Source organism: Microtus oregoni, unplaced genomic scaffold (genome assembly GCF_018167655.1).
Source record: "Microtus oregoni isolate MIOR12 unplaced genomic scaffold, Mior012 000000F_ref0000247, whole genome shotgun sequence".
NCBI classification, from domain to species: domain Eukaryota; kingdom Metazoa; phylum Chordata; class Mammalia; order Rodentia; family Cricetidae; genus Microtus; species Microtus oregoni.
Genome location: NW_024543059.1, coordinates 49852100 through 49865805, shown reverse-complemented (window position 1 = coordinate 49865805; position 13706 = coordinate 49852100). Strand labels below are relative to the sequence as shown.

The 13706-nt window shown below is 38.1% G+C and overlaps 1 protein-coding gene across 6 annotated transcripts in view; it reads right to left on the bottom strand.

Annotated features, from left to right (window-relative positions):
• Lrrc7 (leucine rich repeat containing 7) overlaps positions 1 to 13706 on the bottom strand; it is a 417668-nt gene that overhangs the window by 245172 nt on the left and 158790 nt on the right. For all 6 annotated transcript variants that reach the window (XM_041664566.1, XM_041664138.1, XM_041664412.1 and 3 more), the window contains exon 3: positions 9030 to 9232. In XM_041664566.1, the coding sequence (XP_041520500.1) occupies positions 9030 to 9232 (203 nt within the window). The remainder of the gene's footprint in view (positions 1 to 9029; positions 9233 to 13706) is intronic.

Genomic DNA, 13706 nt, shown 5'->3' with positions numbered 1-13706 from the left:
AAATTATAGTCACATCTACTATTTAGAACCTCTCAATTTGTCACCTTCCATCCACGGTTCCTTTGGTGACATTAAAGTTCTCATAATACAAGAGAGTGTCTTGGTTTTCAAATAATTATATTTAAATATTTAGCAAACATGGCTGTAGACTAGGTAGCAACTCTCAGAGAACTAAAAGGAAATCAATATAATTGAAGATATGTGATATGTGGAATATTGGAAAACACATTGTGTATGATAAGTATGTGTGTATATGGATGAGAATGAGAGCAGCTGGGTGTATGTGCACGAGTGCTTGAGTATGCATGGTGTGTACATTGCTTATGGGTATAATGTATATGTGTTTGCATGCATGCATGCAAACTACCCTATTACTCCATCATGACCAAGACCTTCCTTATAAGACAACTTTACTAAGTATTATTTGAAGATGCAGGATTTTGAGTATAGAGCAAATGTCACAGTTACATGGGGTCCTAGGGGCAGCTGACTCAGATTGTTGATGTACTGCAGAAACCAGGCAGCCACCTTGAATTCTGTATTCTGTACTTCCCACATAAAGTTATTCAAGCTATTCTTAGTTTTATGAGCCAGCAAATGTTCATCTTTATCTAACATGGCCATAACAAACATGACAGACACAACTGTAAATCCATAACACACCATAAACCCATAATCACTGGTAGGAATTTTTTGTTTATTGCAATACTGAATTTGTTATTATTTTGAAGAAGCAAATAAACTGCATTAAACAAGTCTGTTTTTATATTAAAATGAACCCCGTGTGTGTACTCTTACATGTTGGTGCATGTGCATTTGGACTTGTGTGTGAAGGCCAGAAGTTAATGTTGGGTGTCTTTCTTTATTGTTCTTATTGAGTGAGTAAACAGGTTCTTTCACTAAACTTTGATCTTAGTGAGTAATCCTGACTGGATGGCCAGTGAGTCTCTGGGGTCTGTCTGTTTCAACTCCTCCGGTTCTGAACTTACTGATTTCACACACTGTGCCTATAATTTTACATGGGTGCATGTGATTCAAACTCAGGTCCTTCTGTTTGTATGGTAAGCACTTTATCAATGGAGCCATCAGCTCCCTAGACCATAAAGCCATTTATTTCTTTTATGTACTAAAGTTGAAGTATACTAAGAAATAGCTCTGACATAGATTTAAGCTTAGGTTATTATGAGAAAGAGAAAGAAGAAATGCTTAAGAAAGAGTTTCATAAATCCAAGGTAAAGAAGTGGGCTTCTCAAGAGAGTGTCTAGCTATTTCTCAGCTTAGGAGTTACAGAATGCCTTAGTTAAAAAAAAACAGTTAATATGTTCTGTATTATCTTTTCTTGGCTATAACTGTAGGTGAAGGAATCAGTCTGTTCACATCTGCTATAGGTGAAGAAGCTGTGGCTTCAGGGACTCAATCGGTCTGAGTCACATGAGTCTAAATGTCATTAAGCTGGGCATTTCTTTTGTTTTTCCACATCCTTTGGTGGATTTAGTCAATGGCAAAATATTGTGCAGGATAGAGTGCATGGAAACAATCTCACAAAGGACACAAAAGTCCTGGCCTTTCTATTCTCATCATGACAAAACTCTTATATTTCAATGGTTACTACTGAGCTAGGCTTAAATCACTTACTTTAGAACTTCATTTTTTATTTAAATAATTCATTCATTTTACATTCTAACTGCATTTTTCCCTCTTTCCTCTCCTCCTATTCACTCCCCTCCACCCACCAACTCCAATCCACTCCTCCCCTGTTTCTGTTCAGAAAGGGGCAGGGTTCCTATGAGTATCAATGAAGCATGACATTTCAAGTTGCAGCAAGACTAAGCACCTCCCATTGTCTTAAATCTGGGCAAGGCAACCTAAGATGAGGAATAGGTCCTGAAGAGCCAACCAAAACTTTAGGGAAAGCCTCTGTTCCCATTGTTAGGCATCCTACAGGTAGACCAGATATGTGGAAAGCCTAGATCAGTCGCATGCAGGCTCCCTGGTTGTTGGTTGAGACTCTGTGAGTTCCTATAAACCAAATGAGTGGGTTTTCTTGTGTTGACCTTCACTCCCACTGCTATCCTTTCTCCCTCTCTTCAGCAGGATTCCCCTAGCTTGGCCTAATGTTTGGCTGTGAATCTCTGCACCTGTTTCCATCAGTTGCTAGATGAAGGCTCTCTGAGGATAATTGTGGTAGTTACCAATCTGATCACCAGAGATGATCAGTTCAGGCTAGGGGTCTTAGCTGGAGTCATTCTTGCAGATTCCTAGCAGTTTTCCTTCTACAAAGTTTCTACCTGACCCCAAAATGCACCCCGTTTCCAGTCTTCTGTTTCAGTACTCTCCCCTTTCAGTCACCCCTAACCCAATCGCTCGTGTTCCCATCCCCACCCACCCACAATCTACCCAGTAGATCTCTTCTGTTTCCCCTTCCCAGGGAGAGTTGTGTGTCCCCCTTTGAGCACTCCTTGTTACTTGGCCTCTTTGGGTCTGTGAGTTGTAGCATGGTTATCCTTTACTTAATAGCTAATAACCACTTAAAAGTGAGCAAATTCCATGCTTGTCTTTCTGGTTCTTGGTTATCTCACTTAGGATGATTTTTTTCTAGTTCCATCCATCTGCCTTGAAATTTTCTGATACCATTGCTTTTAACAGCTGAGTAATATTCCAATGTGAAATGCACCACTTTTTTTGTTTTGTTTTGTTAGTACCACATTTTTAAAAATCCATTCTTTTATTGAGGGACATATAGATTGTTTCCAGGTTCTGGCTATTACAAATTAAGCTGTTACGAACATTGTTGAGCAAGTGTCCTTGTGGTATGATTGAGCATCCTTTGGGTGTATGTCCAAGAGTAGTATAGCTGGGTCTTGTGGTAAATTGAGTCCCAGTTTTCTGAGAAAGCACCATATTGATTTCCAGAGTGGCTGTACAAGTTTGCACTCCCACCAGCAATAGAGGAGTGTTCCCTTTGCTCCACATCCTCTCCAGCATAAGCTGTCATTTGTGTTTCTGATCTTAACCATTGTAACAGGTGTAAGATGGAATCTCAGTGTCATTTTGATTTGCACTTCCCTCAGGATGTTGAATATTTCTTTGGTGTTTCTGTGCCATATGAGATTTTCCTGTTGAGAATTTTCTGTTTAGGTTTGTGCCCCATTTTTAAATTGATTATTTACTTTTTTGATATCTAGTTTCTTGAGTTCTTTATATATATTGGAGATCAGCCCTATGTCAAATGTGGGGTTGGTGATAATCCTTTCCCATTCTGTAAGCTGCCATTTTGTCCTATTGATATTGTCCTTTGTTTTCGAGAAACTTTTAAGTTTCATGAGGTACAATTTATTAATTATCGATCTTAATGTCTGTGCTACTGTTTTCTATTCAGGAAATTGTATTCAAGGTTATTTCCTACTTTCTCTTCTATTAGGTTCAGTGTAACTGAGTTTATGTTGACATCCTTGATCCAATTGGACTTGAATTTTGTGCAGGGTGATAGATATGGATCTATTTGTATCTTAAACATGCCAGCATCATTTGTTGAAGCTGTTTTCTTTTTTCCGTTGCATAATTTTGGCTTCTTTGTCAAAAATCAGGTGTCCATAGATGTGGCGATTTATATCTGGGTCTTCAGTTTGATTCCATTGTTCCACCTGTCTGTTTTTATGCCAGTATCTTGTTGTTTTTATTACTCTAGCTCTGTAGCACAACTTGAGATCAGGGGTGGTGATACTTCTGGCAGTTCTTTTATTGTACAGAATTGCTTTATCTAGCCCATTTTTTTTTATTATGAAGTTAAGTATTATTCTTTCAAGGTTTGTAAAGAATTGTGTTGGGATTTTGATAGAGATTGCATTGAATCTGTAGATTTCTTTTGGTAAAATGGCCATTTTTTACTATGTTAATTTTACTGATCCAAGAGCATGGGAGATCTTTCCATCTTCTGATAACTTCCCTAATTTCTTTCATCAAAGACTTGAAGTTCTTGTCACACAGGTCTTTCACTTGCTTGTTTAGAGTTACCCCAGGATATTTTATATTGCTCATGGCTATTGTGAAGTGTATTGTTTCCTTGATTTATTTCTCACACCCTTTATTGTTTGCATATAAGAGGACTATTGATTCTTTTTGAGTTGATCTTGCATCCAGTCTCTTTGCTAATGGTGTTTATCAGTTGTAGGAGTTCTCTGGTAGAATTTATGGGGTGGATTATGTGTACTATCATGTCATCACCAAATAGCAATACTGTGACTTCTTCTTTTCCAAGTTGGATCTATTTGATCTCCTTTACTTGCCTTATTGCTCTAGCTAGAACTTCAAGTATTATATTGAATAGGTTGAGGAGAGTGTACAGAGATGTTTTGTTACTGTTTTTAATAGAATTGCTTTGAGCTTCTCTCCATTTAATTTGATGTTGGTTGCCAGCTTGCTTTATATTGTTTTTATTGTGTTTAGGTATGTTTCTTGAATCACTGATCTCTCCAATCATGAAGGGCTGTTGGAGTTTGTTAAAGTTTTCAGCATCTAATGATATGATCATGTGCATTTTTTATTTCATTTTGATTATATGGTGGATTACACTGACAGATTTTCATACGTTGAAATATTCTTGCATCTCTGGAATGAAAGGCTGGGTATTTTCTTATCCACATGCTTTATATTTAGAGAACTAGAGGAGTTCTGAGCAACTACAGTCACTGCTATTAGGGCAAAGTACTACCATCTATAAATGTTTACTTTTGTTCTTTTGTCTATTGACAGAATGGAAATTAATTTGAAGGTTCCTCAAAATTTAAAAATAGAACTAGAGATTCTACTCCTGGATGTATCCAAAGAACTTCATACCTTACTACAGAGATTTCTGCACTTCTACATTTATTGATGCTCCATTCATGATGATAAGGAAATGGAACAGCCTAGATGTTCACCTACAGATGAATGAATAGTGAGAATATGGTACATACACAAGTTGAACAAACTATAAAGAAAAACGAAATGACAAAAGTTCTAGAAATAGGTGGATTTAGACATATAATAAGTGAAGTGACAATTCAAACCCAGAGAGTAAAATGCAGCCCATTGTTCTCCCTCACACACATACTAGTCATTAAAGAGGATAGACAGCAGTCTTAGTTTTTCATTTTATTGTAGTTGATGAATGAATTAAACTATAATTAATTATGAAGATGTAAAACCCTAAATGCAGTTCTGTGACTTTAGAGAGGCCATTCTACCTGTAGAGAGGTTCACTGAGGTGTTCAGAGTCAGGGATTTGACATGTGTTTACATGGCTTTTGTTGTTGTTGGGTAGTCCCTATTTAGAACTATCCCAGGATGCCACTTTACCTAAATTTAGTTTGACTCAGCTTAATTTTTAAGGAAATAATATACACTCCAGGTCTGGTTGGATTAATGTGTGCTTTTGATATTTTTAGTTCTAGGTCTCACACATACATTATCACCCAGGAAATGGAACTTCCCTTCACTGTGTACCCACGTCTTACTTTATCTATAAGAGATGCTGTTATTTTCCTGGTGGAAAAACTGAAGCTTCTGGGAAGTAAATGCCTTCTGAACCAAATGACACTGTTAGAATCCAATCTGGGTCCAAAATAAAAGCTCTCAATGTCTAAAATATCCAGAAACGTTCAAAGTAAAACATTTAAACTTTAGACCTATTCTATTTTAGGTATGGTCAACTTGGTGTAAGTCACTAAGTTCCCATTTTATTATAATTTTGGTCACACAATGTCTTTTTAATAAAAATAGAAACCATTTTTATTCCCTTTTACAGAGATTTTAAATGTCAAGAACTACCTTGTAATTTTCACTGTACTATTTTACTCATGTATGTCTTCTTAAATTACTTTAATCTACTATATGCCCATTTCAACTTGTTATTTTGTCTCTATCTTTACTTATTAATTGTTAGTTGTGGCAGCACAGTATGGTGGGATTTGCTAAAGGAGGCAGAGGCAGAGGCAGAAGAATTATGAGTTCGAGGGCAGTCTGGGCTATACATTTTAAGGTTGGAGAGATGGCTCAGCAGTTAAGTGCACTGGCTTTAACACTTTTACCTTTTACTATAGAAACTAAGCCCCATAATGGGAACTATTTGAATTAGAATCTTCCTGTTCTTTCAAATCTATTTTTGCTTCTTTCCTCATAACTCTTGACATATCTTTGCAAACCCCATCAGCCCCGACTCATTGTTCTCTTCCTGTTATGTAACATCTTTGAAAAGTCAGTTTGGATGGTGCTCGCCATTACAGGGAAGAAAGCATCCTGACTTACATTATCATTTGGATATTTTTTCTTATTTTTCTTATTGTGTTTTGTCAATTTACAAATATATTTTTGTACTGTTATGATTGTATCTCAAATGTCAAACAATTCAGGTCATTATATACTTCAGATGAGACCAATGAAAGCTTCTCTGTGGGAGTAACAAACCGTTTAGCGGCAGGTCTCTTTTATAGACCTTCAGGATTACATAAGAGGTTTGAAATATGTGGAGAGTAAGAGACAATTAATGGTTTCTTTTCTGCTTAAGTACACAGGAAATATATTGTTTGGTGTACTTATGCTACTTTTATTATTGTTAATTGATTGTTTTAATTAGCAGGAAAGACAAACTATCCTAGATTTTGTTTCCAAGCCTATCTAGGGTCCTGGAGAATCACATAATGCATAATTCTTCAATGGTTTTATTTTGCTTTTGCTTACATTTCAACAGTGCTGAGTTGTAACTTGGGACAGCTGTGCTATCTGGTCCTATCGGTCCTCTCTTCCTACATTCTTGATTCATGCCACCCTTACAAGAAATTAATGAAGACACCAGAAAACAGAAAGATCTCCCATGCTCTGGAATAGATAGAATTAACATAGCAAAAGTGGCAATCTTACCAAAAGCAATGTACAGATTCAATGCAATACCCATCAAAATTCCAACAAAATTCTTCATAGACCTTGAAAGAACAGTACTCAAATTCATATGGAAAACCAAAATTTCCAGGATGGCCAAAACAGTCCTGTATAAAAAAAGAACTTCTGGAGGCATCACAATCCCTGATTTCCAACTCTACTACAGAGCAACAGTGCTGAAAACAGCCTGGTATTGGCATAAAACCAGATAGGAGGACCAATGGAACTGAATCAAAGACTTGCATATCAATCCACACACCGATGAACACCTGATTTTTGACAAAGAAGCAAAAAATATAAAATGTATAAAAGAAAGCATATTCAACAAATGGTGCTGGCATAACTGGATATCAACATGTGGAAGAATGAAAATAGAACAATATCCATTACCATGCACAAAACTCAAGTCTAAATGGATCAAAGACCTCAACATAAAACCAATTACACTTATAGAAGAGAAAGTGGGAAGTACACTGAATGCATTGGCACAAGAGACCACTTCCTAAATAAAACTCCAGTAGCACAGATACTGAGAGCAACAATAAATAAATGGGACCTCCTGAAACTGAGAAGCTTAAGTTTCAGGAAAGCAAAGGACATTGTTAACAAGAAAAAGTCAGCCTACAGAATGTGAAAAGATCTTCACCAACCCCATATCAGACAGGGCTGATCTCCAAAATACACAGAGAAATTGGCCATTAAAAGAACAAATAATCCAATAAAAAATGGAGTACAGACCTAAACAGAGAACTCTCAACAGAGGAATCTAAAGACACTTCAGGAAATGCTCAACATCCTTAGCCATCAGAGAAATGCAACTCTGAGATTCCATCGTACACCTGTCAGAATGCTCAAGACCAAAAACACTGATGACAGCTTATGATGGAGAGGATGTGGGGTAAAGGGAACACTCCTCCAATGCTGGTGGGAGTGCAAGCTGGCACAGCCACTTTGGAAATCAGTATGCAATTTCTTATAAAATTAGGAAACAACCTACCTTAAGACCCAGCAATACCACCTTTGGGTCTTAACCATAGGATGCGCAATCATTCCATAAGGACAGGTATGTGGGAGGTGATATATGCTATGGATATGTTCTATTGCCATTGGTTAATTAAGAAGCTGCTTTCAGCCAGAGACAGAGAGATAGATAGATAGATAGATAGATAGATAGATAGATAGATAGATAGAGAGAAAAAGAGAGAGAGAGTAGGTGGAGTCAGAGAGAAGCCATTTAGCTGCTGCCAGGGACAGATGCCTCTGCTGTAGCCCACTGAAACTTTGCAGGTAGGTCAAGACCTTGTGGTGATGCACAGATTAATAAAATGAGTTAATTTAAGATAGAAAATCTAGCTAGAAATATTCTTAATCTATGGGCTAAACAGTATTGCAAATAATATAGTTATAGTTAAAGTTAAAATCTTCCCTAGGTGGTCTCACACCTGCTTCTTAGTTAGCCAAGGAACCGGCATCTGTTATTCTAAGACTTAATCTGAGTAGTGTCAATTTTGTTGATAAATTTCCATGGTGCCATTAATGAAGTAATGCTTATAGTTTAAGAAAATACAAATTACCATGTACCCGACTGAAAAGTAAAATAAAATAGAAATTTCATAACAACAACAAAGAAGAGATCAGGGAACTACAGGATTCCACTTTAAAATTAGAAGAACTTGCTGGGCGGTGGTGGCGCATGCCTTTAATCCCAACACTGTGAGTTTGAAGCTAGCCTGGTCCATAGAGCAAGGTCCAGGACAGGCCCCCAAAGCTACAGAGAAACCTGTCTCGAAAAATAAAAAAAAAAGGATTAAAAAAGATATTAGAGGAACTCACTAACAGTCCAGGCTGTTAGTTACCAATATGGAAGAAGGCCCTGCTGTGTCTCTGATATGGGAGGCAGCTGTGCATCAAATACAGTGATGGAAGGTGGTATTGTGTCTGTTCCCTGGATAGAAGTCTGTGATGGAAGTCTGTGGTGTGAGAGGCTGTGATGTGTTTGCTTACTGGTTGGAAGGCCACAGTGTGTGTCAGTTATGTGGATTGAAGGGAGGCTAACGAGTCTTGGCGTTAGGAACTTGGCATTGACAGTATGACTTTGCTTTGTGAGAACTCACCTTGGGCAGCTCCTCAATCTGATTGGCATCCAGATAGAGCTCCTCTAGCGTGCGTTCGAAGTTGAAGACCTCCTTTGGCACCTGCTGCAGGCTGCAGTGGGAGTAATCCAACACTGAGATGATCTCTTCCTCGCCGCGGAAGCAGCGGCATGGCACCAGGCGGCCAATGAGCTTCCGTTTGGTGGTCATCTCCAGGCACTGCACTGGGAGAGAACACACAGAGGTGTTTAGCCCTGACACTCAAGGATGGCTGCATCCTCACCCCAAACGGCTGGTTACAATACTGCGGTGCATGTGAGCTCTACGGGACATGCAAGCATCACACTCTTAAGCCCTTTAAGTGGAATCAGGCCCAGGTCAACTTCCACAGACTCTTTCGGAAGAGTATTCCATTTATGCAAAAATAGTCAAATTTCACCCCAGAGTTTACGATGTCCTTTTTGATCCATAGACAAACTCTATGAATGACTTTATTGGGGCCCACCAATGTTTCACACTCTCATTAAACACTATCTTCATGAAGTCTACTCTCTTGGAACCATAGAACCCTGATTCACATAGAGAAAAAAAGGATTTATAATCATATTGGAAATTTCTAGGAACCCCCTGACATATCTCTTTCTTATTTCTCTAAGTTAAAATGACCAAAGGTCTTGCAGGCTTACACCATGATTTTGTCAACACTAAACTTATTTTACACTCCCAGGATAAGCTTTTGAGGGTCACAAACAGGATTTTATTTCTCCTGGTGTCTGTCTTAGTGGCTGGCAATTGATAACTGTTTATTGACTACAGAGTGACAGGCGAATGTATGAATGAGTAAATAAAGGCTTGAAACTCTGATCCTGATCGCTATCAGTTATGGGTAATTAACTTGAGAAACTTCTCATTCTAACTAAAGGCCACTCTCCCTGTATGTGCCCCCGGGAACAATGAAGACACTACTTCCTAACTGTGTGTTCTTTCTACACATAGGATCCTGAATTCTTCAAGGAGATCTTGACTTATATATTCTTAAATATACAGTATTTATATTTATCTCAATATACATCATATAAGATATATAAAATATTTTAATTAAATATATCTTAAATATACATTGCTATAGTTTGATGAGTATAGAATTAGTATTAAATGAACATTAATTCAAACTTGGCACTTAATTTGTAGTTTTTTGTGTCTATACATATATGTGTGTATATTTGTGTGTGTGTGTAGGTCAGAGGCAATCTTCAGGTATGATTCTTAGGAGCCATTCACTTTTTTTTTTTGAGATGGGGCTTTTCTTGGTCTGGAGCTTGCTGAGTAGGCAGGCTGACTGGACAGAAAACCACAGGGGTTGTCCCCTCCCCCACCCCGTCTCTGCCTCCCTAGTGCTGGGATTGCAAACCTACACCATCAAACCTGAATCTTTTTTTTTTTTTTGTATGGGTTCTGGAAATTGAACTCAGGAACTCATTTTTGTGTGACAAACATTTTATAACTGATGTATTTACCTAGCCTATTAATTAGATTTTTATTTTTTAGAATAGAAAGTTATTGCTGAGGGGTAGGAGTGATAGCTTAGCAGTTAAGAATGCTTACTGCTCTTGCAAAGGACCAGTGTTTTGCTTCCAGCACCAACTATAGGTAGCTCTGCAGACATACACACACACACACACACACACACACACACACACACACACACAGTCTTTAGAAGTGTGTTGTTTAAATAAAAAATAAAGACATTTATTAAAAAGTTAGATAGCATTTTGTTTTTTAAAATTGCATAGTTTGAATCAAATTTGCAAACTACCAGATACAATTTATTTAAAAGCTGCAGGGTTTTTATTCAAGGATGTCCTTATGTCTCCTTTAACTTCTGAAATTAGTGCAAAGAAATTCCTGGGACAAGTTAGTGAATGAACATTTACATATATATATATATATATATGTATATAAACATGGAAATATGTAGAAAGCTAACTGAAAGCCTTTTCCATCACCTTTTATTATTCCTTCTCTGACACTTACATTTCTAGAGGATGAGTCACAAGACTAGGTAACAACTGTTTTACCAAATTTTATTGAAATTGCAGGCTTGTGGGATGCCTCATCTCTACCTGGAATCTAGCACATCTTAAGCATCCAATAATGGGCCTAGCAAGTGAGTGGCATGCCCTTGTAGCTGGTAAACATGTGTGGAGTATTTTGCAGTTATAAAGGTAAAGATAATAGGCTGTGGCTAGTAGCAATGTTGTGGTATGGTGGATAATTTTGTGCTTTTTGGACGAGTTAAAATTGCATTGTTTTATTTTAAAAAAATATTTATTTTTGTGTGTATCCATGTGAGTGCATGGACATATGCATGTGTGTGCAGGCGTGTGCACCTGTGTAAATACACAGAAGCTGGATGAGGGTGTTTGGAGCTCTCTTCAATCGATCTTTGTCTACACATTTGAGGTGGAGACTCTCCTGGGACCTGGAGTTCGCATTTTCTTCTTTAGGCAGGAAGCCAGCAAATCCCAACAATCCTGTCTCTGCCCTCTTCAGAGATGGGGAAACAGTAGGCATGGGACTGGCTTGGTAAATAAGCTTTGGGGCCAGAATTCCAGGCTTCATGATTCGGCAGCAAGGGCTCTTAATTAATGAAACATCCTTCCAGCTTCTGCGTGGTGTATCTCTTGCCTGTTTTCTATGTACCCTTCACCGGTTCAGATCCCTGGATGTTTCTCCTAGATGGATGCTCCACTGTCATCAGTACTCTGAGAACACTTCTCCCCACTCTCATCTGGAGCTTCTGCTTCAGCAGACCTATGCAGAGCTCCTCTTCACCATCACCTGTGACGTCTACGCTTCCTTCCTGTGTTAGAGCCTGTATTTCCTAGGTTGGATGCCTTATTCCAAAATTTTATTTTTTTTTTCAGTTTGGCAGAAGATTGCTTCCATTTTCTTGCTGAGAAAGGACGTACAGTAGGTATTTATTTATTTATTGAGGTTTTGCAGCCTGAAGATGTCTTATTTACCCACAAAGGATCGAAAAGTTCAACTGGATATACATTTCTAGGTCAGAAGTACTTTTCCTTTATAAATGTGGAGGCATATTTTGGTACCTTGTAAGAAAGCCCAATTTCTTTCCTATTTAAAGTCCTATTTCACACTCAACTTCTCCAGCAGACAGTTTTAAAATTTTATCTCTGGTCTTAAACATTCATGACAATGTGCTCTGAGTTTTCTTAAATTGTTCTTGATTCTGATGGGTTTCCTTTCCTGCAATCCTCACTAACTGGATGAGAGAACTGTTTTTTAGATATAGCCTACAAGTCAATTATTTATTCTCTAGCCATTTCTATGTCATTGTACCTTGTTTCTATTTTCCAGGAAGTTTCCTCGTTTACTTTCTAACCCCATGTAATGAGTTGTTTTAAATCTGACAGTGCGCTTTAACTTCACGAGAGCTGTGTGATGCATTCTGCATGCTCAGCTTTTACAGCTCCCTGTTTGTGTGCCAGGGGTCCGTGTCTTCTTCATTTCTCTCAGAGGATGTCAACTATAGATTTATCTTTCCCTCCTTGGTGCTTGTGTAGCTCCCGAGTTCCACTTTGTGTCCTTTGGTCCTCTTCTCTCAGGATAGACGCTTTCCTCAAATATCCAGCGATCTGTGGCTGTCTTCCAACACTGAGTGACCCTCTGAGAGGATAATTGAAGCTCTGTGTGTATGACAGGTTTCATCTCAGAATAAACTGTCATCAAGCCAAAGAAAATTCCAAAGGATGTTCTGGCCATCTACCTGAGCTGGAAAAATGCTTCTCTGTAGGGGCAATTTCCTACTGTTGGCATCAACTCCCCGCTTGCTTGTGTGTTGTGTTCATATGTACGAGTGTTTCTGTGTAGATGTGTGCATAAGTGCACATGAAAACAGAGGTCAGAGCTTAACCTCTGGTATTGTTCCTCAGGACTCATTTGCTTTGTATTTTGAGACTAGCTCTCTTAATTTATCTACCCTGTCAGTACTAGGAGATCCTCCTGTCTTTGTCTCCATAACCCTGAGATTGTAAACATTAATTAATTATACCTGTATTTTCACATGGGAATTTTATATACATCCAGAACCTCATGCTTGCACAGAAAACACTAACTGACCAAGTTTTCTCTAGCAACTCTTTAGTTTCTTGTATCTTATTTGTTGTCTTCAGTTTTAATGAGTTGGAAAATCAACTCCTACACCTTAGAGAGTATTTTATAATGTAGTTAGCAACAGGCTCTGAATATATATATAAAATGCGTGTGTGTGCTACATCCTACCCTAGCTTCTAAAATCATGTTGAAGTTACATACTAGTACCTCCTCATGTCTCCACGATAGGGAGAGTATACATACACTTTAAATTCCTTTTAGTCCAGTGGAGTCTTTCTCATAAGAATAGATAAATCAACAATGGGTATGTCTGAGGGAGGTTTCTCTCAATACATTTTATTTTTACAATCTTTCCCCGGTTGACCGGCTGGTCCATAGTGGTGTTTAGTTCTAAGCAGGAATATTACAAACTTCTTTGGGAAAATTCTCTTCTATTGACTCCCATGATGCCCCACTCTGACTTCAGATTCTAATTTCACACTGGGAATGTCACACCTGCACTCACAATTGGTGTTCCATTGTTCTGATCAATGTAGATTCCCACAGAGGTTCTCTTCTTTA